General features: G+C 47.3%; 1 protein-coding gene across 2 annotated transcripts in view; it reads left to right on the plus strand.

Moving 5' to 3' along the window:
* Nucleotides 1-2,094: 2,094 nt before the first annotated feature.
* MINAR1 (membrane integral NOTCH2 associated receptor 1) overlaps nucleotides 2,095-27,546 on the plus strand; it is a 36,732-nt gene continuing 11,280 nt past the window's right edge. For both annotated transcript variants that reach the window (XM_069558976.1, XM_069558977.1), the window contains exons 1-2: nucleotides 2,095-2,888; nucleotides 25,001-27,360. In XM_069558976.1, the coding sequence (XP_069415077.1) occupies nucleotides 25,060-27,360 (2,301 nt within the window). In that variant the 5' untranslated portion in view covers nucleotides 2,095-2,888; nucleotides 25,001-25,059. The remainder of the gene's footprint in view (nucleotides 2,889-25,000; nucleotides 27,361-27,546) is intronic.

Consider the following 27,546-nt stretch of genomic DNA (forward strand, 5'->3'; position numbering starts at 1 on the left):
AGTCTCTACCCATGTAACTCACAGGAAAGGAATTGGGGTTGGGAGTTGCTCTGTACCCCACTCCCACCTCCAATTTGTGTTATAAACCTATGACTGTACCTGAAACCCCTGCCACTGCTGGAAGTCCCCTGGGAACAGATATTGTCAGAAAGAGAAAAACAAATGTCATATATTAACGTATATATGTGGAATCTAGACAAATGGTACAAATGGACCTGTTTTCAGGGCAGAAATTGAGACACAGTCTATGACCATACCTGAACACTCTCGATCTCATCTGATCTCAAATGTTAAGCAGGGTCGGGCCTAGTTAATACTTGGATGAGAGAAAGAGAGACACAGATGCAGAGAACAAATTTATGGATACTAAGGTGAGGAAGAAGGGAAGTGGGATGTATTACTAGATTGGGATTGACATATATATGCTATTGATTCTGTGTATAATAATGAGAACCTACTATACAGCACAGGGAACTCTACTCAATGCTCTGTGGTGACCTGAATGGGAAGAAAGTCCAGAAAAGAGTGGATATATGTATATATATCGCTGATTCACTTTATTGTACAGCAGAAACTAACACAACATTGTAAAGCAACTATGCAAGTGAAAGTGTTAGGTGCTTAGTCATGTCTGACTCTTTGTGATCCCATGGACTGTAGCCCTCCAGGCTCTTCTGTCCAAGGGATTCTCCAGGTAAGAATACTGGACTGGGTTGCCATTTCCTCCTCCAGGGGATCTTGCCCACCCAGGAACTGAACCTGTGTCTCCTGCATTGGCAGGCTGATTCTAAAGAATTCTAATTCTAAAGACACAGAAGCCCACTCCAGTATTTTTGCCTGGGAAATCCCATGGACAGAGGAGCCTGGCAGGCTGCAGCCCATGGGGTGACAGTAGTCGGATACAACTTAGCAACTAAATCATATATATATACAACAATGTTGTGTTAGTTTCTGCTGTACAACAAGGTGAATCAGCCATATGTATACATTTATCCCCTCTTTTTTGGACTTTCTTCCCATTCAGGTCACCACAGAGAGTTCCCTGCGCTATACAGTAGGTTCTCATTAGTTATTTATGTATATGTATATATTTTTGCTTAAGTCTCAAATAATTATCCTTTGAACTCTAGGGTCACTGAAGATTCTGGGAGGCTCAGGGTCACTTAAGCTATCACTGAACTTCTTAGTCGACACCCTTTACACTAAGGAACAAGTGGAGCTCTGAGAACACCAAGCTGTCAACAGTTACCACCCCGATCAGGCATTAAAGTATCCGTTTATTAGCAGGTTCACTTTTAGAGCGCTGTCACCAATTGCATCCAGGCAGCGCGTGAAGGAAGGCTAAGTCGGCTCCTCGTTGCCCCCGGGGCCGGCGCTCAGACCACAGGTAGCTGACGCCGGTGGTGGTACCCTGGCTGCACTCCGGGAAAAGCCGCCCGCCGACTGCAGCCCTAGGAGGGGGCTGTGTCCCTCCCTACCGAGGCGCGCTCCGCAGCAGTTCTGTTCCGAGACTCGGTAGGGGGCTTGGCTTTCCTTCTACAATGGGATCTGTTGATTCTGAAACTACACTCTCTCTGCGCTTTTCTGGCCGAGCGGACCGAAAGTGTGTTCGTGGGCGCTTCCCCACCGCAGGGCCAGGGTCTGTAGAGATGGTGGCGCCAGAGCCAGCTGCAGCGCTTCAGCCCCACCGCAGCGCGCGGGGAGAACTCGCGACAGGCCTCCAGTTCTGAAGGCTGTATCCAATTTGACTTTTGGAAACCCACCCTGGCTAGTTTCACTGGGCTTGGGTGTGTGTGTGTGTGTGTGTGTGTGTGTGTGTGTGTGTGTGTGTGTGTGTTGGTGTGTGTGTTGGTATGTTGGTGTGTGTGTGTGTGTTTGGGGAAGGGGTGGTCACGTGATCGCCAGTCGCTCCAATCTGGGTACCAATTAAGCCCAGACCAGCCAAGAGGGAAAATCAATGAGCGAAGTGACCACTCTGCCCTGGTCTTGCAAAGGACTGCGGAACCGGAGGCCGGGGAAGGGGGAGCCGAGTGCACCCGGGGAAGAGGCGAGGCGAGGACGCCGTTCGCTGCCCCGGCTCGGCCGCTGGGGGCCGCAGTCACCTTCAGCATATGGGAGCGGGGAGACGCGAATCCCGGCTGTGGCTCTGACCGCCGGGCTCCCTCCAGCGCGCAGCCTCCGCTCGCTCTTCCCCAGCGCCGCAGCCGCGACCCGGGACCGAGCGGACGTCGCCTTCTCCGAGCTCTGCCGGGGCCCCCATCCTGCCCTCCCCGGTCGCAGCTTCCAGCCAGGCAGCCCCTCTGCGCGTCCGCCGCGCCCCTCCCGGACCCGCCCCCTCCGTCCCCCGGGTGCGCGCAGTCGCCGCCAGTGCGCCCTGCCTGCCAGCGCGCCCGGGGCGGGCGACGATGGGGAAGCCGAGCCCAGCTCTTTGCCGCCTAGGGCTTCACGGCCCGCGCAGCTCACCGCCCGCCAGCCCGTGACGCGGCGCCGCCGGCCGAGACACAAAGACCGCGGCTGGGGCCGCCCGGGGGGCGAGGCCGCGTCCCGGAGCCGCAGCCAGCCCGAGCGCCATGAGAGCCGGTGCCGGCCGCTGGCTGCCCGGGAGAAGCCCGAGCGGCCGCCTCCCCCGCGGTGCGCCGGCCCGGGCTGCAGCCCTGTGGGCGCAGCGCAGGTGAGGGCAGAGCCCGACCCGGGGCGCCGAGGCCACGGCCGCCCCAGACCCCGGGGTGCCGCCGCGAGTGCGGACCCCGGGGTGCCCGAGAGGAGGCGGGGACTGGCGGGTTCCGGAGCCTTCCCCAGGCGCAGCGATTGAGATCGGGCGGACCACGGCGGGAAAGAAGTGGGAGCCTGTAGGGCCGCGTGGGCCCGGCGCCGGGGGAGCCTCGGAGGTAACTTCGGAGAGCCGGCGACGGGCGGGGGGCGGGAGCGCACGCGTGCTCGTGTGTGCCGGTGCGAGGTGTGTGCGCCGTGTGCTCGCGGCTCGCCGCACACGCGCGCGGGATGTAAAGTCCCGAGCCGCCGGCTCCCCTCCGCGCCTCCGCTCGGCTGCCTGCGGGGTGCCGCGCTGGGGGCTGTGATGGGAAAGGTGCGTGTGTGTGGTGCTGGGTTTGACCACACCTGGTGGAGAGATCAGGGATTCAGGAAGAGAGTCGACGCGAGAGGACCATGCGGTTTGGGGCAAGTTTTCATGGCTGAAAATTCCCTTGTAGAATCTGGTATCTTGAGGGTTAAATAGGCCAGCACTAATGTACAAAAAGCCCGACACATCAGAGGCGCCAGGTACCCACCCGAGCCGGACCGACCAGTACATTCAATTCTTAAATTGAGATTTCCGGTCACGTTGACGTGGGATGGGATCGTTGGTTTTCCCGAGGAGAGAAGATTGTTCAACTTCACCGGCCAGACGACACAGAAGCCGGGCCTGGCTGGCGGGGAGCGCGCGCTCACACGCGGCCGCCGCCGCCGTCTAACTCGTACGCCTGCAGCATTCCTTGACTGTTGGTCCTCTGAATGCGAGCGTTCCTCCGGGCTGACACATCCAGCCAGAGTGATCGTTAGTCCACTCTCCCGAGGGTGTCGGGAGCTCCCTGTGTTTGAGCAGCTTCACTGTAGCAGTGACCACTCCACCACCGCTGTGCTGGAAGACTGTGGCAATGTTCGACTGTTGTGTGCACGCTAGGGAAGATGGTTGGTTCAGGAGCGCTTTTCAGGGGAAATCAAGGATCCTGTGAGGAAGACCTGAGCTGGGGGATAGAGAGTCTCTGCGATAAACAATAATGATTTATCTCAGAGGCTTCCAACCCATTTCTCTTGAGGAAGGGGTGGTTTCCAGAGAGAGAGCAGAGTCCATGCTTCTGCCCTCATGGCTGTGATGGGGGAGCTTTGCTGCCCGGCTGGCTGAGGTCTTATGCATGGCATCAAGAGTTGCCAGTTGTTTGAGAGCAGCTTATGGAGACAGGTTATGCACTCCTTTCTCCACCAAACAAGCTGTCACTACCACCTCGCCCAGATGGAGATGTTTGGTTAATGACCCTTCTTTCCCAGTCCTGTGACCACCAGCATCCCTGGTCCGGATGCTCTGCAGGTAGAAACTGGCAGGCTGCTGTGACCACAGTATATCTGTAGGAATGCCACCCTCACAGCAGTATTTTGAGGACAGTTGAGATAAGAGAAGGACGTTAAAGAGAGTGGGGTGCCTGATGCTCTGATGCTGTAGGGAGAGTTGGACACCCTCCTTTTAGGGGCGACAGAGGAAGGAGGTGCAGGAGAGAGAAGGAGGGACCTTGGAGAACAAACAAATTGAGAGATTTTCTTACCTGGAAGGAAAACCTTGACTGTCTGGTAAAAAGAGTCTGATTTTTACTGTACTTGTCTGAGAGGCTTGTATAAATCTGAGACTATGTGCAAATAAATTGCCAGGCAAATAATAGCTCAAACAGTGTATTTGCATTTCTGATGAGCTTGGTGAGGAAGTGTTGTATAGCACTTAATACTTGGAAGACAGACAGAGGTTTCTTTGTCAGTGATGTGTTCTTTTTGAATTTTACAAATATAATATTCTACACCACCACCCCCCACCCGCCACTCCAGCCAATGCTAGAGGCGAAATTGATGTGGTTTTCCAGCTTCCAAAAGCCTTTGCAGCTTATTAACTCTCTAATACTCTCTCTGGAACATTCAGTCGCTCCTGTGAGGTTAAGATGTCTGTCCTGTCTCTGTCCACTGCACACAGAACTGGTCTCAGGCCGGCGGTTCTCATTCAGGAGCCCCCAGATAAGTCCTTTCTTGGATCCTGAAAAATGTGAAGCAGAAAGCAGTGTTGCAGCTATGGCTTGGCGCCTGCTGAGCTGGGACTTGATGACCAGGAGAAGAAAGGGGAAGGCCCTGCTGTCTGCTTCTGCCAAGTGGTGATGTGTGTTCTCAAAGTAGCCGGGAAAGATTCCAGGTTCCCCTGTGGCTGTGCCGCTAAAGCCCACTGATTAGCTTTCCCCATTGACATCAGGAACTTAGCTGCAGACTTGGTATAAATTGAAAAATAAGGGGATGGGGGGTGGGTATGGAGTTTAGAGACAGGCAAAGGCAGTTGGCAGGCAGCCTCTGGCATGCATCTAACTCATGATATGACCTCAGTAAGTTACTTAAGTTTTCTGCGTGTTTCTATAAAATGAGAGAGCATCAGACTGGACCATCAGTTTTTCTTCTGGACTGTGCTGGGTCTTCACTGCTGCGCGGGCTTTCTTTAGTTGTGGTGAGCAACGGCTGCTCTTCGGTGCAGTACACAGGCTTCTCATTGCAGTGGCTTCTCTTATTGTGGAGCAAGGGCTCTAGGGCGAGTGGGCTTCAATATTTGCTGCACATGATCTCAGTAGTTGCGGCTCCTGTGCACTAGAGCACAGGCTCAGTAGTTGTGACGCATGGCCTTAGTTGCTCTGCAGCATATGGGATCTTCCCAGACCAGGGATCAAACTCGCTTCTCCTGCATTGGCAGGTGGATTCTTTACCACTGAGCCACCAGGGAAGCCCCAGAATGCAGGTTCTTAACCACTGGACCACCAGTGGTTAATGGTCCCATAGATCATTAGTTTTTTTTCCCCTCTTCTCTCTAAGAATAGAACTCTTTAACTTGAATCTTATATGAAAGTTAAGTACATGAAACAGATTAGAGATGAGGGAGGGACATGGCAGCCTGTTCACTTCCCAGGGTAATTTCCAAAGCACTCTCTTGGAACCAGTTTGAGAACCCCTAGAAGGCTTCTTTCTAGAATGTGCATATCCCCCCTCTGAGTGTCGGAAATGAAATATTGTGGTTCCTTGTTGTTGTTGTTCAGTTGCTCAGTCATGTCCAACTCTTTGTGACCCTATGAACTGCAGCATGCCAGGTTTCCTTGTCCTTCACCATCGGAGTTTGCTCAAGTTCATGTCCACTGAGTCAGTGATGCTATCTAACCATCTCATCCTCTGTTGCCCCCTTCTCCTTTTGACTTCAATCTTTCCCAGCATCAGGGTCTTTTCCAGTGAGTTGGCTCTTCTCATCAGGTGACCAAATATTGGAGCTTCAGCTTTACCATCAGTCCTTTCAATGAATATTCAAGGTTGATTTCCTTTAAGATTGACTGGTTTGATTTCCTTGCTGTCCAAGGGACCCTAAAGAGTCTTCTACAGTGCCCCAGTTTGAAAGCATCAATTCTTTGGTGCTCAGCCTTCTTTATAGTCCAACTCTCACATCTGTACCTGACTACTAGAAAACCATACCTTTGACTGTACAGACCTTTGTCAGTAAGGTGATGTCTTTGCTTTTTAATATGCTGTCTAGGTTTGTCATAGTTTTCCTTTCAAGGAGCAAGCATCTTTTAATTTCACAGCTGCAGTCACTGTCCACAGTGATTTTGAAGACCAAGAAAATAAAATCTGTCACTGTTTCCACTTTTTCCCCATCTATTTGCCATGTAGTGATGGGACTGGATGCCATTTTAGTTTTTTCAATGTTGAATTTTAAGCTAGATTTTTCACTTTTCTCTTTTACCCTCATCTAGGAGAAGGAAATGGCAACCCACTCCAGTGTTCTTGCCTGGAGAATCCCAGGGATGGTGGAGCTTGGTGGGCTGCCATCTATGGGGTCGCATAGAGTCAGACACAACTGAAGCAACTTAGCAGCAGCAGCAGCAGCAGCAGCAGCAGCAGCAGCAGCAGAGGCTCTTGAGTTGCTCTTTGTTTTTTGCCATAAGAGTGGTATCATCTCCATATCTGAGGTTCATATTTCTCCCATCAGTCTTGATTCCAGCTTGTGACTCATCCAGCCTAGTATTTTATATGAGGTAGTTGCATAGAAGTTAAGTAAACAGGGAGACAATATACATCCTTGACATACTCCTTTCCCAATTTGGAGCCAGTCTGTTGTTCCATGACCGGTTCTACCTGTTGCTTCTTGACCTGCATACAGATTTCTCAGAAAACAAGTAAGCTGGTGTGGTATTCCCATCTTTTTGAGAATTTTCCACAGTTTGTTGTGATCCACACAGTCAAAGGCTTTCTTGTTGTCAATGAAACAGAAGTAGATGTTTGTCTGGAATTCCTTTGCTTTCTCCATGATCCAGTGAATATTGGCAATTTGATCTCTGGTTCCTCTGCCTTTTCTAAGCCCAGCTTGTAGCCTTCTAATTCTGTGTCATTGACATGTCACCCACCTTTCCTGATCCTAGTAGCTGATCCTCCTTGATGTCTAGTTAACCCCCTACAACGTGGACTCCTGAAAGACGGTGTCCTCTTCAGCCTGAAAGCTCCTGAAATCTAGTACTGTACCCGGCAGGGAATTAGGTACTCAGTAAATGCTTACTGAATGGATGAGACAACAAAGGAGTAAAGTTATTTTGACTCAGTAGGAACTAATGGATGGAACCACTACAGTATAAGTTGTAGGAGGACAGGGACTTTGGAATATTTGTTGTTGTTGTTTAATCACTAAATCCTTTTCCAACTCTTTTGTGACTCCATGGTTTGTAGCCCACCAGGCTCCTCTGTCCATGGGATTTTCCAGGCAAGAGCACTAGAGTGGGTTGCCAGTTCCTTCTCCAGGGAAATGTTGTTGTATATCAGTGCCTAGAACATGGCCTGGCACAGGCAGATTTTGGCTCATTGCAAGAAAAACCTTTAAATTAGTTAAAGTTGGGAACTGATTGCTCCAAGAGGTCATCAGCACCATGTGTGTGATGGTTATTCTTCTGCTAATAAAGATTCTCACTCTCTGTCCTTCTGGGAACGTGGTGGATTGCAGCTCCCTGAAATTATTATTTTATTTTTTTAATTAATTTTTTATTGGGGTGTAGTTGCTTTACAATGTCATGTTAGTTTCTGCTGTACAGCAAAATGAATCAGCTATACCCACACATATATATAAGGAAGTCCCTTTTGGACTTTTTCCCATTCATGTTCCTTCTATTTGTGTGTGCTCAGTTGTGTCTGACTCTTTGCGACCCCATGGACTGTAGCCTGCCAGGCTCCTCTGTCCATGGAATTCTCCAGGCGAGAATATTGGAGTGGGTTACCATTTCCTCCTCCCCTGTCCCCTGAAATTAGATGTGGTCTTGTGCCTTGTTTGGCTGGGAGCTTTCAGAGTTTTGGCAGGTGCCTCACTTGTTGTTCTTCCTTTTCTTCTGCTCCAGGGACAAAGCTCCATGGGAGTTCCCTGGAAGTCCAGTGGTTAGGACTTGGAGTTCTCACTGCTGTGGCCCTGGATTCTACCCCGGCCAGGAACTAGGATCCTGCAAACGTTGCGGGGCCTGCCTCTCGGCCTGGATTCTAGGCTGAAGGTGGAGAGGAGCAGAACCCCTGGCTGACTCATGCAGGTCACATCCATGGATAAGAGATAAACCACTGGGGTTTCAAGCTCTTGGAATCCAGGGACAGTCTTGCTACAGTATAACCTAGTCTGTTCTGATGGATGCAGCACGTAAAAGAGCTTAAGACAACACTGGTGTGTGATCAGAGCACATTGGGATCGAGTGTTATCCTCAAAGGCCAGAGGTTGCTGAGACAGAGTTTCATGAAGATTTGAACCTTGGTGTGGTTCCTACATTGAGGTGTGTAGCTGTCATTTTTGCTAAAGTGTTCCTTTGCTGATATACCCAGGCCAGTCTTTTACAGAAGGACCCATGGTTAACCAAGGCTTCCCAGGTGGCTCAGTGGTAAAGAACCCACCTGCCAATGCAGGAGACCTGAGTTTGATCCCTGGGTCAGGAAGATCCCCTGCAGGAGGCAATGGAAACCCACTTCAGTATTCTGGCATGCTCAGTCCCTGGGGTCCCAAAGAGCTGGACGCAACTGAGCACACATGCAAAAGCATGATAGCCGGAGGCCTAATGCATAAGACACAAACTGCTGGCTTAATAGATGCGTGCGAATAAAGTGAATCTGATAAATGTGCTCACTGATCAGGGAGAAATGCCCATTAGAAGCCAGATAATAAGCTCTTTTGTGAGCTTGGAGTGAAATGTAGGGGAGTCAGTGGAATGGCTGGTGTCCTATGGCTGGGACAGGCAGGGGTCCTCCCAGATGAGGGATTGAAACCGTGTCTCCTGCATTGGCAGGTGGATTCCTCACCACTGAGCCACCAGGGAAGCCCTGATGTTTCCTTCTTTATCCAAGTTCGAAAACCACTTGCTGAATGCACTCCATACGCAAAGACGCACAGACACCCCCACCCCCCTGCCATTTAGTACCATCCTTAGCACGTGACTTGTCCAGCACGAATACCGTGTGACTTTTCTGGGGCTCTGTTGCCCGTGTTCTCAGCAGTGGGAACTTTCCTGGCAGCCTCTTTGACTGGCTTGGCCTGTGAGAACAGAGCACTACGGAAGCTCCCAGCCTGCAGCCCTCCACCTCCCCTCTGCCATGCGTGTCTTCCTTGGGGTTCCTCTGTCTGCTGTGATCTTTCTTCCTGCCTCTCCCCTCGGGTCCTGGAGGGCACTTCTGACTCCCAGAGGCTGATGTGCTGTGATGACCGCGCTGGGGCCTCTGCAGTATCACTGGGATTTTGAGAAAGAAAAATTTTAAGCAGGATGCTAAGCATGCCTGTTTTATGGTTACTTAAGGAGACTTCAAGCAAACAGCTGAGAAAACAAACCAAAAGTCAGTAGGGATTCATGGGAATGTGAAGGGCTTTGGACCCTCCTGGAAGCCTGGAGGGTTGACAGCAGCCGTGAGAGGCCAGCTGAGACTCAGCAATGCGGCCTGTTTCTGGAGCTGGGGTTGAAGGGAATGCAGAGTCGTTTTTCATTGTGGGTGCAGAATGGAGAGCAGGTATTGAGTGGGTGGGAGTGAATGGGGAGGGTAGTGAGGGGGTGGGGGTGGGGGTGTGGGTGGGGGTGTGGGTGGGTAGTGAGTGGGGATGGACAGTGAGTGCCCTGGGTGGTGGGCTCTCTCCTGCTCTGTCTGACAGCCGTGGGCACACTCCCTGCGCTGTGCTGTGATAGACCAGTGCTAGTCTGTGCTTCCCTCTGATCCCTGAGCCCAGAAGGGGCGGGACAGTATCTTGTTCCCATCTTGGCCATGGCCGGCAAGGAGCTGGCACAGAGCTGGGCAGTGCAGTAGCACTGTTGTGTGAAGCAGGGACTGGCTGTCACTTCAGATGATTCAGAAGGCTCTCTGTGGGGCCGGGAAAGCCTGGCTCCAGAGCTGCTGCGTGATGGAAAAGTGGAATGATTCAGTGTCCCATCACCTCCGTGTGAGTCAACATTACGGTGTGGCCACCGGAAAGAGGCTCAGCTTAAGGACAGCATAGGGAAGGAGGAGGGGACTTCTGCTGTTTTCTGTACTTCAGTGTAAGGAGGCTTAGCTGGAGGAGCTCATGAGCAGATTGAAGATGATTAAAAGTATCAGGGTCATCACTGCTAGGATACATCTAGTCCAGCATTCCCAAGCCACTGTCACGGTGTCGAGGGTACCAGAGCCTCTTGGGGATCTTTATACAAGCAGATATCAGGTTTTGCCCCACTCTGCCCGGTCAGAATGTCTGGGCTTGAGGCCTGGGCTCCAGTTTATTCTCCGCTTTTACAAGTGCTGTTTGGAGTTGCTAGAGGAAGGGGAAGATCCGAGTCAGAGACCACATCCCCATCCACAGGAAGAATTCCGGGAGTCACAGCCAGGTCCCGGATGGCTGAAGGACCTGGGCTGGACCAGTTCTTTGTCTCAGGTGCCCAGGCAGGCATGGGTCAGGGTTGCTGTGAGCTTGAAAAATGTGGGGGAGGGATGTGACAATGTGGCCTTCCATGTGTCCAGGATTTTAGGATAAATTCCAGGATTATAGTACAAGGGAGTCCTTATCAACATCACCAGTTATCTTTATCTTCAGCTGCCAGTCAACACAGGGTTCTAGCTGATAGGCTGGGCAAACCAGATCTTGTTTTATCAACTAGAGCAAAGCATTTGTCTTCCGAGAAGGACTGCAAACCTTCCAGCTGTGTCTACTCTAAATATGAGAAAGTGAAGAGGACAGACCATCCTTCTTTCTGCATGTGCACTGGTTGTTAGGGGTTCAGGCCCTCCAGTAAAGAGGTTAGCCCTCACCACACCCCCTGGATGGCCATGTCCTAATACCCAGGAACCTGTGAATATGTGACCTGTCCTTTGCAGATGTGATTAAGTTCAGATCTTGAGACGGGGAGATTATGCTGGATGATCGAGGGGTTCAGAGCAAACACAAGAGCCTACAGATGGGAAAGAGGATTCAGAAGAGCTAGTGAAGGAGGTGTGGCCACTGGAGTAGAGCTCAAAATGATGTAATTTCTGGCTTTGAAGATGGACACAGGGGCCATGAGTCAGGGACTGTGGGCAGCTTCCCGGAGCTGAAAAATGCAAGGAAACAGATTGTCCCCTAGAGGAGCCTCTGGAAGGAATTCAGCCCTTGCTAATACCTGGATTAAAAAGTCCATCTGGACTTTGAGACTATAAGTTTGTATGGTTTTAAGCCACTATATTTATGGTATTTGTTATAGCAGCAATAAGAAGATCCCATATACGGGACTTCCCAGGTGATGCTAGTGGTAAAGAACCCACCTGCCATTGCAGGAGACATAGAAGACATGGGTTTGATCCCTGGGTTGGGAAGATCCACTGGAGAAGACAATGGCCCCCCACTCTAGTCTTCTTGCCTGGAGAATCCCATGGACAGAGGAGCCTGATGGGCTACAGTCTATAGGGTCGCAAAGAGTCAGATATGACTGAAGCGATTTAGCACATAGGACAGCAATAAGCAACTATTAATAATACAGCACAACCTCTGAGATGATGAGTATTTGCCACCTAAGTGTCAAGAGCCAACAGAATTTTGCAGACCCAGAGGCATAACTTTGACTTCTTCTGGTGGCAGTGGACTTTCTGGGCAATCTGATCAGCTCTACACCTTGGTCAGTGTTTCTTGAATCCTAAAACTCTTCCCTCTCGGGATTTCCCTGGTGGTCCAGTGGCTAAGACTCTGTGCTCCCAAAGCAAGAGGCCTGGGTTCAATCCTTGGTCAGGGACCTAGATCCCATGTGTTCCAACTAAGACCTGGTACAGCCAAATAAACAAATAAATATTAAAAAAAAAAAAAAACCTCTATCCTCTCTAAAACAAATCCATGAAGCCCAAAGTTTCCTCTTAGACTGCAGTTTTGGAAACACAGCAATAAAATTTCAACATTGTCCCCACAGTGCGTATAGTCCCTGAGACCACATAGCCATACCCAGTTATGCGGTGACCACATGCAGCATCTAGATATGCATTTACATTTATCACTGAAATAAAAACAAACAGTTAAATTAAAACAAAGCAGAAAAATGACATACCATTTCCCCCCCTCAAATGTCATATATAGGAAAATACATGCAAAGAGGTTAGGAGAAACTTTCCTAAATGAGAAATGAACCAGAGAGTTGTTTGTTTTCAATTTTTGGCTACACTGGATCTTCATTGCTGTGCTCTGGCTTTCTCTAATTGCCCCGAGTAGGTGTTACTCTCTAGTTGTGGTGTTCGGGCTTCTCACTGTGGTGGCTCATGGGCTTTAGAGCATGAGGGCTTTAGTAGCTGCGCATGCCTCTAGTCACCCTGAGCCGTGTGGAATCTTCCCAAACCAGGGATTGAACCCATGTCCCCTGCATTGGCAGGCAGGTTCTTCACCAGTGGACCACAGGGAAGCCCAAACCAGAGGGTTCTTATCCTGTTTTCTGTTATGAAACATTCTGACTTCCCCTCAGGGGTACTTGTCTGTCCTTCTCCATCCCAACAGTCATCATCTGGTCCAGGGCCTCATCTCTTCCTAGGAAGTTAAAGGTTAGGAGGGAGGCTACCCTTAGAAGGATGGTTTTAGGTGGAGAGAGGAGAAGTTGAGGGAACTCCCAGGTCTCATTATTGTTTCACTCTAAAATGGAATGTGAGAGGTGTCTGTGCTATTTTGGGGGGACATTTTGATAAAGACCATAGTCACCTTAGAGATAAATATTGTATCATTGACAGTAAAGTAGTAAATAGTGTTTATTTGCACATCATGATGTATAAAATGCCTTCCTGGCCAACCAAACACACCAGTCATGCTTCAACCTCAGGACCTTTGCACTCGCTATTTGCTCTGCCGGAACGCTTGACTTCCTCTTCATGAAAGGCAGCTAGGCATGTGGTTGGCTCTGTTGCCTATTTGGGGGCTCCACTTAGATGTAATCTTTACCCAGAGGACTTCTCTGAACATCTTTTTAACAATTGCAGTCTCTACCCCTGGTCCCCTACTTTCTAAATCCTCCTCTATTTTCCTCCATAGTATTTTCCACCATCTAATATACTATTCTCTTTATTTATCTCTTTTGCTTATTGTATGTCTCCCCACTAGCATATAAGTTCATGAGGGTAGTTGTTGTTTTTTAATCTGCTTGAATAGCCTGTTATATTTCCAGTAGTTATAGAAATTATGCCTGACACATGCCATTTACAAGATTTTTGAATGAAATCATGAATGTCTCCTTTGACCATGTTAGAAATCCCAGGAAGAGGAATTGCTATCTTCCTTTTCTAGGTGAGAACACCAAAGATCGGAGGTAATAATTTACTTCCCCGGGTTCCCCTTACTGGGATTTCCTGAAAATCCTTGTTTCATTATTTTTTTATTAGAAAATCACACATTCCAAGCATTTAAGTAATACAGACCTAAAACAAAGGGAAGAAAAAAGCACCAAGGGATAATTTTTAATAACATTTTGGTCTATAAAGTGTGCATATAGACAATTTTATATCATATTACAGTATGCCATTTACTGGCACACTTTTTAGCTTAAGAATACATCATTAAAAATTAAACATATCAATACGTTTATTTCTTCAGCATGGCTTATAGTGGCTGCGTGATATTTCATCACGTTGAAGCACTACAGTTTTATATAACCAATCGTTAGCTACAAAGGTTATTGCTGATATTTCTCTTATTATAAGCAATATTAAAGAGAATGTATTTGTAGCACTTTCTTTTTTACACGTATTTGACTGTTGCCTTGAGATAAGTACTTAGAAGTGTGGATTTGTTTTATTTAAAGGATATGCGTGCTTTAGGTTTTATGCAGATTACTTCCTGTAATGATCACACAAATTTCCTATCTCTCTTTCTCTCTCATAATGCCTAAGAGTGCTCACTTTTCCACATTCTCCCCTACAGTGGTATGAGTCTTCTTAACCCATACCAGTTCAGCAAGCAAAATAAAACAAAAAAATCCATAGTGTTTTGGTGCTTCTCCACCTTAGAAAGAAAATATCATTTTCATTTTCTTTACATGTATACATCCTAAGGCAGTCAAACCCACTGTGGTTTTAGTTTGCTTTCTTTGATTAGCATGAAAGTGAAAGTCGCTCAGTGTCCACCTCTTTGTGACCCCGTAGACTGGAATTCTCTAGGCCAGAATACTGGAGTGGGTAGCCTTTCCTTTCTCCAGGGGATCTTTCCAACCCAGGGATTGAACCCAGGTCTCCCACATTGCAGGAGGATTCTTTACCAGCTGAGCCACAAAGAATTTATTATAAGTCTTTATATATTTATATAAATTATATATTATAATTTATATTTACATAAATTATATATATTACATAATAAATTATATAACTGTTTCTTATACTGTTGCCCATTTTTTCCTTTGCCTTTCTCTCTTTGAATATTGTCTCTGGGACTGTTCATTCTTTCTTACTGATATTTAGAGTTTTCTATGATATGCAAAAAATTACTGCACTCTATTTTTTTTTCAATTTCTGTGATGTTTATTGACATGGTAAGTCATTTTCATCTATCCACATTGATCAATCTTTTTCATCATGGTTTCAACTTTTAGAATGTTGTGTGGAAATATCTTTTCACAACCTCACCTAAGTCCTGACTCAGATTTTATTCTTTTCATTTAATCTGTTATTTATTTTTGTATATGGCAAGGAATAAGTGCTAACTTAATTTTTTACAGTTGGTTAACCAATGTTTCAGAGAAGGCAATGGCAGCCCACTCCAGTACTCTTGCCTGGAAAATCCCATGGATAGAGGAGCCTAGTAGGCTGCAGTCCATGGGGTCACTAAAGAGTCAGACACAACTGAGTGACTTCACTTTCACTTTTCACTTTCATGCATTGGAGAAGGAAATGGCAACCCACTCAAGTGTTCTTGCCTGGAGAATCCCAGGGGTGGGGGAGCTTGGTGGGCCGCCGTCTATGGGGTCGCACAGAGTCGGACACGACTGAAGCGACTTAGCAGTAGCAATGGACGTATTTTACTGAATAAACCATTATTTTCTCATTGACTTGAAATGCCACCTTCATCATGGAATGACTCCTTAGCTACATTTGTGTATGCCTCTTGTCGGGAAGATCCCCTGGAGAAGGAAATGGCAACCCACTCCAGTACCCTTGCCTGGAGAATCCCATGGACTGAGGAGCCTAGTGGGCTACAGTCCATGGGGTTGCAGAGAGTTGGACATGACTGAGCAACTTCCCTTTGTTTCTTTCTTGTCTTTTTATCTTGCTCCATTGATTTATCTGTCAAATTATGGTTACAGGAGCTTTATAGGAAACTTCAGAATTTGTCTATCCAAATAGATCCAGAATTCCTAATTAATTAAAATAAAGCAAGTAACTATTCAATGTTCCTTCTAAGACACAGACTTCTCACTGTAAAAATGCAAGAACAGCAAAACATAGTAACAAAAACTGGTTAATTAGTAGTTACCTTTTACAGCCTTATTTATGAAATTTTCTGCTCCATTTTGACAGGAGGTCCAAGTGGGAACTTATTTTTTTAGTTTTTAAAATTGACTTTCTTTTTAAATTAGTACCTATTTTTAAAAATGCAGAAATGTACAGACAATAACCCAAAAGACATCCACGTACCATTGAGATTAAATAGGCATTAACATTTTGTCACGTTTGCTTGTGTGCTAGTTTTTTTAAAGAACAAGTGGTAGTTCAAGATCTACCTGTTCATCCTTTTGCTTGATCGCCAGCTGTTCACCCCACTGGAGAGGGCGGATTCCCTCCCTAGGGTTATGGATACGGTCACCTGACATCTGACTCTGGACAGAGAAGACTGACAGCAGCTTATTTTTTTATTTTTTGTATTTATTAATTTTGGCCGCACTTCACACATGTGGGCTCTTAGTTCCCCTAGGAGGGATTGAATCCATGCCTTCTGCATTAGAAGCACAGTCTTAATCCTGTGCTTCCATGATCCCATGAAAGTCCTGACAGCAGCTTAATTTTTTCTTTAAATTTATTTATATTTAATTGAAGGATAATTGCTTTACAATATTGTTTTGGTTTCTGCCATACAATATTGTGTTGGTTTCTGAATCAGCCATAGGTATACATATGTCCCCTCCCTCTTGAACCTCCCTACCACCTCCCACCCCTTCCCACCCCTCTGTGCTTAGTTACTCAGTTGTGTCCAACTCTTTGAGACCCTGTGGACTGTAGCCCACCAGGCTCCTCTGTCCTTGGGATTCTCTAGGCAAGAATACTGGAGTGGGTAGCCATTCCCTTCTCCAGGGGATCTTCCTGATCCAGGGATCAAACCCGGGTCTCCTGCATTGTAGGCGGATTCTTTACCATCTGAGCCACCAGGGAAGCCCTTTACATATGGTAGTATATATATTTCCATGCTACTCTCTCCACTCAGCCCACCTTCTCCTTCCTTACCCAACCCATGTCCATAAGTCTGTTCTCTACCAACAGCAGCTCATTAACCACATAATTCATAGTCTAGGGGGAGGACACAGCACATCATTCAGGACCACACAGGGATTGACTCAGGAGCTGAGTGAACACGCATGGTCTGTTGAGGGCAGGCTTCATAGTAACAAAGGGGTGAGGGGACCCCTGGTTTCCATGGGAGGCTGTGATTGTCTTATTTGAATATCCCTGGGCTTGCAGGGTACCAACACTTGCTGCTTGGGGATAAGTAGAGACTGCCAGATTCCCTTGACGAGGAGAGTTGTCTTGCTCCAGGATCCTATCTGGGAGCAGAGTGGGGAGAGGAACTTGTGACTAGATCCTTACAGGACAGCTCTTAACGTTGAGATTTAATTTTAGACCTTAAACTGCATTTTTCCTTCCCCTTCTTTCTCTCCAAAGGAAACCCTCTGCTAAACATGGTATGAATCATTTCCATATACGTTTGTGTACCTTCCTTTTTATATAAAATGTTAGTTGCTCTGTCATGTCCTTCTTGTTAGGGACCCCACTGACTGTAGCCCACCAGGCTTCTCTGTCCACGGGTTTCTCCAGGCAAGAATACTGGAGTGGGTTGCCATGCCCTCCTCCAGGGGATCTTCCTGGACCAGGAATTGAACCCAGGTTTCCTGCATTGCTACAGATTCTTTACCATCTGAGCCACTAGGGAATCCCTTGTTTAACTTGAGCCTTACCACTATTGCCAAATTACTTAATGTTCACCAGACACTAATACATGTAAAAAGAGGTAGATACTATTATCATTCCCATTTTACAGCCAAGGAAACTGAGGCAAAGAGAATTTGTTCAAGTCACACAGCTTGTAAGTGGAAGAGCTTTAATTTGAACTTAAGCAATTGAGCTCCAGAGTCTATGACCTTTAACTATTATACCAATCTGCCTGTAAAAGCTACCAACTATATTCTGATTTGGTTTTGACTCATATTTTCTTATCCCATTGGCATGCTTGCATCCTTCCTGTGACAGCATTTAGGTATACCTATTATAGGTAGCATTTGACTGCAGTTGTTTTTTTTTTTTTTTTTTAATCCACTTTGAGAGTCACAGTCTTTTAACCAGTAAATTTTCATACTGTTCATACTGTTCACAGGGTTCTCAAGGCAAGAATACTGAAGTGATTTGCCATCCCCTTATCCAGTAGACCACTTTTTTATCAGGAAAAGGACTACGTTTTGCTGGGAAAGATTGAGGGCAGGAGGAGAAGGGGACAACAGAGGATGAGATGGTTACGTGGCATTACTGACTTAATGAAAATGAGTTTGAGCAAATTCTGGGAGATGGTGAAGGACAGGAAAAGATTGGCATTTTGCAGTCCGTAGGGTCACAAAGCAACCTAGTGATTTAGCAACTGAACAACAACAACAAAACCAGTAAATTTAGCGTGTTTACATTTATTCTGTATGATGTATTTGGAAACATTTCTGTCATCTTATTTGTAATTTTTACTTGCCCTCTTTAGCAGTTTTGTGGAGGAAAACTGCCGTGAAGGGAGAAAGGGGCGTCCTTTCAGTTAGAAATTTATTGCAGGTGACACAAGGGAGGTAGAAATTCCCATCCATAAATTTTAGATTCCTAGATGAATGCCTTCTTTTAATAGTTTCATTGAATCCAGAGTTTCACTGAATCACAGTAGCATCCATCATCCTGGGGAAAAAACACCAAAATCCAAAACAACAAGCCAGGCCAATACCCAGATGCTGCAGAGACATTCTCTTTGTTGTGCTTTTCATGAGTGTAAAGTGAGGACACTGTGCCCACACTGCATCTTGGCACATTGTTTCAGGGTTGGAAAGATCAATATGTCATTGCATCTGGGAAAACATTAATAAGAACACCTTATAACCAAGTTTCACTCCTCCAGCTCAAGGTTTGTATCATTTGTCCTCATCAGATTTTTGGATTGGTTGGCAAAGGAAAGAGGAAAGCTTTAAGGGAGTTGGTGGAGATGAAATTCAGAGAGCTTGTCTTCTGTCTGAAGATTCATGTGGCAGTTCTGCAAGTTATAGTCCTAAATCATGTCCTTTTCTTCTTCTCCGTTTTGATCATCTGATGTCAACACTTTGAGCAGTTACAAATGCATAAGGTTATGAAAAGGTGGACATTCATTTGAGCCTCGTAGACTGGACAGCTGCATTAGTCAAGCTGGAGCACAACGTGAGAGTCACACATGGCATCACGAGGGAGTGGGGAAAAGTCCAGAATCTGGTTCCAGCCCTTCCCGAAGCTGTAGATGTGTGGTGGAAATAGCCATGTGTCCGGAGGTGGAAAAGCCTGGAGTTCTCCTGGCTGTGTGTATGCAGGAGGAGTTGCAGACTAGAGAATGTGGGCCCCAGTCTGTGCGTCCTGTGGGCAGACGCTCATCTGCGCTGCAGGGCCAGCCCTTCTGGCACCTGCTCTGTCGCTGCTCCCAGCTTCCGCTGCCTGCAGAATCGAGTCCAGACACCTGGCCCAGATTGAGCACCCTGCCTTCTCTGGATGCCCCCTTGCTTATCCTGACCATACAGACAGACTCTACCACGTCACCCCTTCATGCCTCTGCCCTCTGCTTTGGAGTCTTCCGTCTCCTTCCTCCAGACCATCATACACCCTCCCTCTCCAGTCTTCGAGGCCGTTGCCGATGGTGCGTCCTTGGCAAAACTGGCCTTTCCCAGTGGCTGGGACTCATCTCACTCTCCCGAGGTCCCCAGCCTCTGGTTTCTGCTTCTCTGAGGCCTGACAGTTTCTACACAGACACTTGTGAAAATGGCAAGGTGTCAGGAGCCCTGCAACCTGGAGCTGATTATACCACTAGCTCTCCATGTAGTTTTGGAAAACGATGGTGCTCTGCCCTATTTTCCAGTCTGTAAGGGGGAGGGGCTTGGCCTGGGGGCTCACAGTGGTCCCTTGCTCAGTGTACATACTATTGCTCAGATGACTTGTATGTATGAATGTGTGTGAATGTTTGAGTGTGTCTGGGTGTGTGTCTCTGGGTGTGAACATGTGTGAGTATGTGAGTGTGTCTGTGAGTTATGTCTCTATGTGAATGTGAGTGTATAAGTGTGTCTGTGTGTCTCTGTGAACATGTATGATTGTATGAGTGTATCTGTATGAATGTGTGTTGAGTGTCTTGAGTGTGTGTCTCTGAATGTGTGTGAGTGTATGGGTGTGTCTGTGAATGTGTGTCTATGTGTATATGTCTCTGTGTGAACATGTATGAGAGTGTCTGTATGAATGTGTGTGAGTGTATGAACATGTCTGTGTATCTGTGTGTGAACATGTATGAGTGTGTGTGTGAGAGTATGAGTGTGTCTGTGTGTGTCTCTATGTGTGACTGCGTGTATGTCTCCGTGTGCACACACCTGTGCACCTTCCACGGCAGATTCGCTTAGCCCCTAGAGATCTCGGGCTGATATTTCCTCTTTGCTCTGCCATCACTCAGAGCAGCGTCCAAGATCCAGCATTCAGCAAGTTTGGCTTCAGACCCAGCATTCCCTTCTCCCTCTGGCCCCATTTCCCTCGTCCTTCTGCGCAGGTGTCCGAGTGGTGATGCTGCACCCTCCAGGCTGCTGTGGATGTTCTGTGTGAAGCCCCGGCACATAGTAGGTGCTCTGGCTGCAGTACCCATCCCGCTCAGCATCCCCCCCACACCAGCTCACTTCTGTCCCTTGGCAGTGATGCTTTCCCTCCTCCTGGCACAAGACAGAGCCTGCTACTCTGCCCATAGCATCCTCAACCCAGGCTGTGGTCCATCTGGGCCCCAGGCAGCTCACATTCCCTCCCCTTTCTTCAGTTTCCTCATCTGCTAAATGGGAGCACTCTTCCCACACTGCAGAGCTGTTTTGTGACCTGAGGAGGTAGCTGCCAGGGACTGTGTGCTGCAGGCCGGATCCTATTGCACTGTCACTGAGCCCAGAAATTGTTTTTCCATTGGCCTCTCTTTTGCTCCTTATTCCTCTCTGGCATTCATTGGCACATTGTAGAAAATCTACATGGGTTTCTCTGCAGTGATTAATCATCTTAAACACACAGCAGGCATGTGTCCATTGGCACAGGGTCACCTGCCTACCCTGCCAGCCGTTCATAATCCCCTAAATTTCAGTCTTAATAGAAAACAACTCTGGTTTAGACAGATCCCACTTGTGTTGCCTTTATTCACTTCAGGAGATGCTGGGGCTTGATTTTCCAAGTTCTTATTTGACCTGGGATTAGTAGAATTTTCACCACATAAAGTAGAATAGAAAGTTGAGACAATCTCGCAGGAAAGTGGGATCTTGGGTTTGGGCGAGGTCCATGGGGTTGGACTGCAAGTCCAGCTCTGAGGATCCTTGTTACTCCCGCTTGCTACTTGCAGGGCTCCGAACTTGTTTGCTGGTCTGTTAGAAACTTATAGTGAAAGAAGCCTCCTAAGATTGTTACAAAAATTCTAGAAATCTCTGAAATAATTCTAGAATTTCTGAAAGTGCTTTGTGTCCCCTGTATATAAAATCTGATGTGCCTGAGTTGTAATTGCTCTTCCCTCAGTATTTATATTCATTTGTCCCCTGCTCAGGTTTCTGTGCCTGTTTCCTTGAAGATTGAGCTTGGCAGGTTGTCCTCACCTGGAACAAACCAGAACATCCTGACACGCAGCACTCCCATCAGACGAAGTGGGCAGATGGGGCAGGGAAGGAGAGCTGTGTGGGGAAATGGGGGTTTCCCTGTGACTTGCTCTGGGCAGGAGCAGAGCCTCTCAGGGCTCAACTGCCTTTTCCATACAAGAAAATCCAGGCCGCTCATCTCTGCATGTCCCTGCAGACGTTCATGGAGAGAGGGTATAGATTCTCATTGGGAGCACTGCCTTCAGGATGGAGAGAGAACCCGTGGTCCAGAGCAGCTGAAAGTTAACCCCTAAAAAAGACACTGTTCTCCTAGAAAACAGGCTCTGTGTGTGTGTGCTCTCAGTTGTGTCCCATTCTTTGTGACCCCATGGACTGTAACCCATCAGGCTCCTCTGTCCATGGGATTTCCCAGGCAAGAATACTGGAGTGGGTTGCCGTTTCCTTCTCCAGGGAATCTTCCTGACCCAGGGACTGAATCCACGTCTCTTGCCCCTCCTGCACTGGCAGGCGGGTTCTTTATCACTAGCACCACTTGGGAAGCTCCATGGCTGTGTATGGGCCAGGTCAACTTGACAATCTATAAGTCAATCATCAAAATGCCTTTGCTAAGTAGTGACTGGCAAGGTTCTCATGTGTAATTTGATATTTCCTTATAAATCTCAGAAATTGGGTCCATATTTATCCATGAGAAGTTTACTTTCTCTTGTAATGCTTTGTTAAGCTTTTGGCTTGATGTTTTTCATTTTTCCATCCAAGTTTCATTAATGTAGATTTTTCTTTCCACTTCAAAATAAGATTAATTATTGTTTGTATGTGTGTCCTAAATCGCTTCAGCCATGTCCGACTCTTTGCGACCCTATGGACTGTAGCTCTCCAGGCTCCTCTGTCCATGGGATTTTCCAGGCAAGAATACTGGGGTGGGTTGCCGTGCCCTCCTACAGGGAACCTTCCCAACCCAGGGATCAAACCCGCATCTCTTAACATCTCCTGTGTTGATTTGGTGATGGCAAAAGATAATGTGTGGTCATGGTAGGAATTTTGGAAAAGAAGGAAAATTATGAAGAAAATATTAACATTACCTATAAAAAATAAGAACTGTCATTGAGTGGGAAGGGATATGAGGGACTTTGGGGGCAATGGGAACATTCTAGATCTTATAGGGGTTTTGCTTTTAACACAGGCACACACATTTGTTACAACTTCAGCAAATACAAATTTTGTACACTTCATTGTATGTAAATCTTATTAATAAAAGAGAAACTGTAAACAATTATTGGACTTAGGTTAATTATAGGCACAGTGAAATCTTTAGGAGGAGGTGCACAGATGTTTGCAATTTGTTTTGAAGTGCATTTAAAAAAATAAGATGGCTTCATGAAGGGTAGATGGATAGATACGTGATAAAGCAAATATAGTAAAATGTTAATGGTGGAATCCAGATGGTGGTTATATGAGTGTTCACTGTAAAATTCTTTCAACTTCGCTGTATGTTTGAAAATTTGCATAATAAAATATTGAGAAACAAAGATGACTAATTCAGAATGAAAATCTATATTTTCAATCCAAAGGTAACAGCCATTAACATTTTAGTGTATATTATTTTCTTTCAGTTTCATTTCCAAAAAGATATAATTTTATATAATTAAGATCTTACTACAGATACAGATTCATTTTTACATTTTCACTCAGAATGTCATTCCTCAGTTTTCCTTTGTCATCAAAAGTCTCCAATGTGTAATTTTATAATTAAGATATAATTTACATAAGTAAAATTCACACGTTTTAGCCCACAGTTCTATGAGTTTTGACAAATGCAGAGAGACAGGTAACCACCACTCCAATCATCCAGTTTTGCCTGGAGTTTTGCCTACACCTTGCTTCACATCCAGTGTCTGGCAACCACGGATCTGTTTTTCAGAATATAATAAAAATGGAACCGTATAATAAGAGGGGCTTCCCTGGTGACTCAATTGATAAAGAATCTGCCTGTAGTGAAGGAGATTCGATCTCCTTCAGGGTTCGATCCCTGAGTCAGGAAGATCCCCTGGAGAAGGAAATGGCAACCCACTCCAGTATCGTTGCCTGGGAAATCCCATGGACAGAGGAGCCTGGCAGGCTACAGTCCATGGATTCACAAGAGTGGACATGACTTAGCGACAAAATCACCACATGATAGGTAGCCTTTTGAGTCTGGCTTCTTTCATTCAAGCACCATACATTTCAGATTCATTCATGTCATTTACTACATGTACTGGTAATTTGTACCTTTTTATTAATGAGTAGTATTCCATCGTAAGGATATACATTAATGTAATTTATTTATTTTGTGGTTGCCCTGGGTCGTTGTTGCTGTGCACAGGCTTTCTCTAGTTGCAATGAGCAGAGTCTATTCTGCATTGTGGTGCACCGGCTTCTCATGGCAGTAACTTCTCTTGTTGCAGAGCACAGTCTCTAGGGCATGGGGGCTCACTAGTTGTGGTGTGGGGGCTTAGTTGCTCCACAGCATGTGAAATCTTTCCAGACCAGGGATCTAACCCATATCCTCTGCATTGATAGGAGGATTCTTATCCACTATACCACCAGGGAAGTCCTACATTAATGTAGTTTTAATGCTTGTAAGAAATCACTGTATATCATAGCGTGCTTTAAGATGCTTACTCCTTGGAAGAAAAGCAGAGACGTTACTTTGCCAACAAAGGTCCATCTAGTCAAGGCTATGGTTTTTCCAGTGGTCACATATGTATGTGAGAGTTGGACTGCAAAGAAAGCTGAGTGCCGAAGAATTGATGCTTTTGAACTGTGGTGTTGGAGAAGACTCCTGAGAGTCCCTTGGACTGCAAGGAGATCCAACCAGTCCATTCTGAAGGAGATCAGCCCTGGGATTTCTTTGGAAGGAATGATGCTAAAGCTGAAACTCCAGTACTTTGGCCACCTCATGCGAAGAGTTGACTCATTGGAAAAGACTCTGATGCTGGGAGGGATTGGGAGCAGGAGGAGAAGGGGACGACAGAGGATGAAATGGCTGGATAGCATCACCAACTCGATGGATGTGAGTTTGAGTGAACTCTGGGAGTTGGTGATGGACAAGGAGGCCTGGTGTGCTGTGATTCATGGGGTCGCGAAGAGTTGGACACGACTGAGCAACTGAACTGAATTGAACTGAATATTCAGATATTTAAGATGTTTTATTTTTCATTATTATAATTACCATTGTAATGAGCATCTTTTTTATGATTGTAACTATTTAAAAGAATATTTTATTACAGCATAGCTGATTTGCATTGTTGTGTTTCAGGTGTACAGCAAAGTGAGTCAGTTGCACATGTACACAGTGAACATTTTTATGCAAAATCAAAGTCATCCTTAATTTCTTTAGGTAGATTTCCTTTAGTCATTCATAATGTATTTAGGTAGTTCCCCAGAAAGTTGAAAGCCCTTGCCCAGCATCTAAGTGCTAATCAATAGGTTAAGACGAAAATCTAGATTTCCCAGTTTCCAGGACCAGTGTTCCTTGGAAGGGAATTACAATGTGGTATTTTATAAATATTTTTAAAGCATTTACAACATTTCTAAGCATTAAAAAGTCTTTCCTTGCATTTCTTTACGTGGTTCAGGACCAGCTTGACTTAAAACTCCACTGATGTTTCTAATCCTCTTTTCCCCTCCGTACTATTTTTCCATATTATCAGTCCCGCAGAACTGACTCGAAGTTTCCAGTGTCGCCAGCTAGCCTGTGAAATTCTAAGCCATGGAGACCAACCAGGAAACGTCCCTCTTCTTGGTGAAGATCTTGGAGGAATTAGACAGCAAGCAAAATACCGTCTCCTACCAGGACCTCTGCAAATCCCTATGCGCCCGCTTCGATCTGTCCCAGCTCGCGAAACTGAGAAGCGTGCTCTTCTATACGGCCTGTCTTGACCCCAACTTCCCAGCCACGTTATTCAAAGACAAGATGAAATGTGCTGTAAACAACCAGCAGTCCAAGAAAATCATGGTGGCTGCAGACATCGTGACCATATTCAACCTGATCCAGATGAATGGGGGTGCCGCCAAGGAGAAGCTGCCTGGAGGCCGGCAGAAGATGCACAAGAAAGATGCCTCTTTTGACTCGTGCCGCTCGGACACGGAGATCTGCAGCACGGCAGAGTGCGAGCCCCTCAACTGTGAGCTGAGTGACCAGCCTTTCAGCCGGGGCTACCCCACCCGCCAGTCATCCAAGTGCAGAAAGGTGGACTGCAAGGACTGTCCACAGTTCATTCCTGCCTCTGAACCTGACTTCCTCCTGGGGGTCAGCAAAGACGTGAAAAACCGGGCAGCTTCCCTGGACAGGCTGCAGGCTCTGGCCCCATACTCGGTGGCCAGCCCTCAGCCCTGCGAGATGCAGAGAACCTACTTCCCCATGAACCTCGAGAGTGAGTCCATGTCTGATCAGGACTCCCTGCCTCTCCCCCAGGGCATCAAGCAGACCTTCATCTCCAACGACGAGCCCTTCGTGGTCCAGTCCTGTGTCCAGAAAAGGAACATCTTCAAAGAGGACTTTCACAACCTGATGGCTGTGTCCCCTGGGTTGGCCAGCCCGGCCAACAAGGCCGAGAGCGAGCACAGGAAATCCCAGGGCCGCAAGGAGTCCCACAAGACGCCCTTCCCCCATCACAGCTTTGAGATGCCCTACAGCAGCCAGTACCTGAACCCCGAGTACTCCCCGGTTCCTGACAAGAGGCGGGCAAAGCACGAGAGCTTAGATGACCTTCAAGCCTCCACGTATTTTGGACCCACTCCAGTGATGGGGACCCAGGAGGCCCGGCGCTGTCCTGGCAAATCAGGCAAGCAGACCCCCTGGCCAGCTAAAAGCTGGAGCCTCAACACTGAAGAAGTTCCTGACTTTGAACGGTCCTTTTTCAACAGAAACCCCTCTGAGGAGAAGCTCCGTTATCCAAATTCCAGCAGTCAGACACCCAACTTCCCAACCCCGGACAGATGCCCCGCTTACCTGACACCACAGGATCAACAGCCCATCCTCCCAGTCGGCTACTCAGCAAAGCCCAATGGGCTCAAATCTAAAGAGATCGCATCTCCTGTAGACCTGGAGAAGCATGAACCAGTCAAAAAGTTTAAAGACAAGAGCATCAGCTGCACCAGTGGGCAGCTGAGCTCAGACACCAGCAGCGTGGGCACCCAGACTGACCTGCATGTGCTGGAGCCCAAAAAAGGCAAGGACCTGTGCACTCCCGGGCAGGGCAAGTACAGTGACCGGCATGCCGTGAAGCATTCCGACGATGACTCGGAGGTGGTCAGTGATGACATCAGTGACATCTTCCGGTTTCTTGATGACATGAGCATCAGCGGCTCGACGGGGGTCATGCAGTCATCCTGCTACAACAGCACGGGGTCCCTATCTCAGCTTCACAAGTCGGACTGTGACAGTTCGCCAGAGCACCACCTCACCAGAATCGCCAATGGGCTCCCCAGCGGCCAAGGGGAGAAGGGCAGCCGGCCAGAAAACAGCCACCACTCAGAAGAGGAGCTGAAGACCAGCGTGTGCAAGCTGGTGCTCAGGATCGGGGAGATTGAACGGAAGCTCGAGTCACTGTCAGGTGTGCGTGAGGAGATCTCCCAGGTCCTGGGCAAGCTCAATAAACTGGACCAGAAGATACAACAGCCCGAGAAGGTGAGTGTGCAGATTGACCTCAACTCTCTGACCAGTGAGGCTCCATCTGATGAGAGCGCCTCGCCCCGGATGTTCCGTGCCCACAAGGGTGCCCACGGGCCCAAGCTGGAGAACACGGCTGACTGGTGCTGCTCAGATGCCAGTGGGAGCAACAGTGAAAGCCTTCGTGTCCAGGCCTTAAAAAAAAGCCTCTTCACCAGGCCGTCTTCCCGGTCCCTGACCGAGGAGAACAGTGCCACAGAATCCAAGATTGCCAGCATCTCCAATTCACCCAGGGACTGGCGCACCATCACTTACTCCAACCGCATGGGCATCAGCGAGGAGGAGATCAAAGAGCGAGGTCCTGGAGACAGTAAAGACTGGCATCGGAAGTCTAAAGAGGTAGTGCCCACTTAAGGTCATGTAATTGGGTGACAGCTTTGTTGTTTTTGTCATTGTTTAGTTGCTCAGTCGTGTCTGATTCTGTTTGGCTCCATGGACTGTAGCCTGCCAGGCTCTTCTGTCCATAGGATTCTCCAGACAAGAATACTGGAGTGGGTTGCCATCCCTTTCTCCAGGGAATCTTCC

Source organism: Ovis canadensis, chromosome 18 (assembly GCF_042477335.2).
Source record: "Ovis canadensis isolate MfBH-ARS-UI-01 breed Bighorn chromosome 18, ARS-UI_OviCan_v2, whole genome shotgun sequence".
Taxonomy (NCBI): domain Eukaryota; kingdom Metazoa; phylum Chordata; class Mammalia; order Artiodactyla; family Bovidae; genus Ovis; species Ovis canadensis.